The sequence below is a fragment of the Phaethon lepturus genome, unplaced genomic scaffold, assembly GCF_000687285.1.
Source record: "Phaethon lepturus isolate BGI_N335 unplaced genomic scaffold, ASM68728v1 scaffold50479, whole genome shotgun sequence".
In the NCBI taxonomy this organism is placed as follows: domain Eukaryota; kingdom Metazoa; phylum Chordata; class Aves; order Phaethontiformes; family Phaethontidae; genus Phaethon; species Phaethon lepturus.
Window position 1 is genome coordinate 1 of NW_010563799.1, and position 2,938 is coordinate 2,938.

Here is a 2,938-nt window from a genome sequence, read left to right on the forward strand (position 1 = left end):
GGGCCCGTGCTGCCGGCTTTCATGCGGAGCTCCGTGCCAGGCCCGAGGCAGAAAAACGTTAATTTTAATTAAGCAGCGTGAAATGCTTTGGTCTGGGTCTGGGTGACCACTGCGGGCAGCGCTGTTACTCTTCTACTTCAGTGTTTTGGGTTTTGTTTGTTTGTTTCGGTTTGGACTCAACCAGGCCTCTTCATGAGCACCACTGGCTCATGCTGCTTTGCTGCTTCCTCCCTCACAGCCCACAGATACCATACCTTCTCTGGCAGCTCAGCCTGTCCTGAAAGTGGCGGGTATTGTGCTTCTGGGTGACACCCAGCCAGCTCCTGGGAGGCCACCGGCTGCGAGGGCTTGCTGCCTAAGCAGCCTGACGGCATCAGGAGAAATGGAAATACCAGTGCCCTTGAGGGGTTAATAGCAGTGGGGAGTTATCATTTAATTACTGTATGTCAGTATTAGTTAAAAATAGTAGATACTTTGCCTTTTTCTAAATCATCTGCCTTTTGATCAGAGGAGGCAAGTGGCAGTAGGAGCAGTGGAGGTGAGGTGAGTGGTGGAAGGAGTCGGAGCACTGGTGTGAAGGAGCATGGGGTGGCTGATACCTCATCCCAGATGTTTTAGGGGAAGATTTGTCATTGTAGACACAGTGCTTGAGTGATGCAGCATCTGAGTCCTGTGTAGCTGTATAGCAAGTTATGTTTAAATAAACTGATGTTTCCCAGTGATAGCTGTTCGGTGCTGCTGTGAATTAAATGTGCAAATACTGTCTAGCCATGCAAACAAATGAGCATGTAGACCCACTGACAGGTAAATGAAGTTCCTGAAGTGTGTTTGATGATGCCTTTTTGCAGAAGACTGTATTCAACAAGTATATTTTAGCACGTTTTGGAATAAACATTCTTTGTACTATTTTTTTAATTTTTATCTCTTCCATGCAATGATCATGCAATACTGTTTGTATTTCTTACAGGGCCTGTGGAAAGAAAGGTGCTTGTGAATCTTCAGAAGTTAGATGTGGCTCAGGATAGTCTGGGCAACTATGGTTTCTTCACTTTGATTTACAATCAAGGCTTTGAAATTGTGATAAACAGCTACAAGTGGTTTGCATTTTTTAAGGTGAGTTAACTTGATGCATCATTGACTGTTGCTAAAATGGCCTGTAGTTAGACTTCTCTTTAGTCCCTGAGTGCCATGGTGGGGCAGTTGGGACACTTGGTTATCTTTGGCTCAAAGGTTTGCCTGGATTGCCAGATACAGGACACTTTTTTTTTTTTTTTTTTAAGGTAAGGAGACAGTGATCAGTGGCTGGGTAGGGAGCAGAGGGAGGGAAGAGGTATTTCTATTCCACACGGAGCATTACCTGAAAAACCTGTTACAGATACAGCTGCTTTCCCTTCTTGGCATGCCTAAAGCAATTGAAGGCCTTCATGAAGCTAGCTCTCCCAGTAGCCTGGAAATTTTTTTTTTGTTCTTCTGGAGTAACATGGTTACCTCTAGTTTCTGTTAATGACTTCAGATTGAGCTGAAAGCAGTGGTGGTAGGCCGGGGGTAGACCGGAGAAAACTTACTTGTTAAGGAGTGCTCTGTTCCTGTTCTGATGAGTGGCATTATGAATCTGGAGGGTGGCTTGAAGTAATCTCTGCAGGATGACTTTCCTACCTGTGAGACAGATGTTTTGTGCAGTAAAACTGCTCAGTTAGTGAGTGCAACCCTAGGCAGGAGCAGTGAACGCGTTTCTTGGTTGTTTCAGGAAGCATGATCTTGTGACTGGCTTCAGATGAGCTGGTAGTAAACACCCAGACCTTGTCCAGGCATAAAAACTCTGAACCTTGGCTAGTAGTAAGGAGGGTGAAGAAATTACCTTTCCTTTAAATTGTCTTTCTGGGAGCCATTGTAGATGGTTTATTTTACAGCAGCTATTTTCCAGTCAGTGTTTTCAGATGTTAACAAAAGTGAGTGATCCATTCTTCTAGGGGAACTCTAATCCTTACTGAATAGAAATAACGTATGAGGCTGCAATTTATCTGCAGGTTCCTCCATGCTGATTGGAACTCACTTAAGCTAAGGGAAAGGGCCCTGTGGATTGTTTTACAGGACTAATAGTGAAGTTGTTTGCATGCTCTTTATTGTGCGTTAAATCCAGTGGACAGGTAAGTATCACTTAGCCACTTGCTTACTCACCCCTGTAGTAGGGTGGGCGGGAGAGAATTGGAAGGGTAAAAGGGCAAAAACTCAAGGGTTGAGATATAGGTACTTTAATAGGCAAAGCAAAGCTGCATACATAAGCAAAGCAAAATAAGGGTCTCATTCACTACTTGCCACGAGCAGGCAGATGTTTAGCAATTTAGAGAAAAGCAGGGCTTCATCATGCGTAACTGTTACTTAGGAAGGCCGACATCATCATTCTGAATGTCCCCCTTTTCTTGTTATTTCCCCAGCTTTTATTGCTGAGCATGAGAGAGCACTGAGCACTCTCCATGATTTATCTGGTTAACGGGGGAGGTCCCAGACAACTGTAGGGTTGCCAGTGTGGTGTCCGTCTACAAGAAGGGCTGAAAGGAGGATCTGGGGAAGTACAGGCCTGTCAGCCTGACCTTGGTACCGGGGAAGATTATGGAGAGGTTCATCTTGAGGGTGCTCAGAGGGTATGTGCAGGGCAATCAAGGGATCAGGCCCAGCCAGCACGGGTTCATGAGGGGCAGGTCCTGCTTGACCAACCTGATCTCCTTTTATGACCAGATGACCCGCCTAGTGGATGAGGGAAAGGCTGTGGATGTTGTCTACCTGGACTTTGACAGCATCTCCCACAGCATTCTCCTGGAGAAACTGGTGGCTCGTGGCTTAGACAGGTTTACTCTTCACTGGGTAAAGAACTGGCTGGACAGCCAAACCCAGAGAGTAGTCATGAATGGAGTTAAACCCAGTTGGTGGCCGGTCACAA

General features: G+C 45.8%; 1 protein-coding gene across 1 annotated transcript; it reads left to right on the top strand.

Moving 5' to 3' along the window:
• Positions 1-967: 967 nt before the first annotated feature.
• LOC104626676 (dipeptidyl peptidase 1-like) lies at positions 968-1,113 on the top strand (the record flags this gene model as incomplete). Its single annotated transcript, XM_010294656.1, has 1 exon — positions 968-1,113. A coding segment is annotated over one exon (146 nt), but the record flags the coding sequence as incomplete, so codon positions are not given.
• Positions 1,114-2,938: the final 1,825 nt, after the last annotated feature.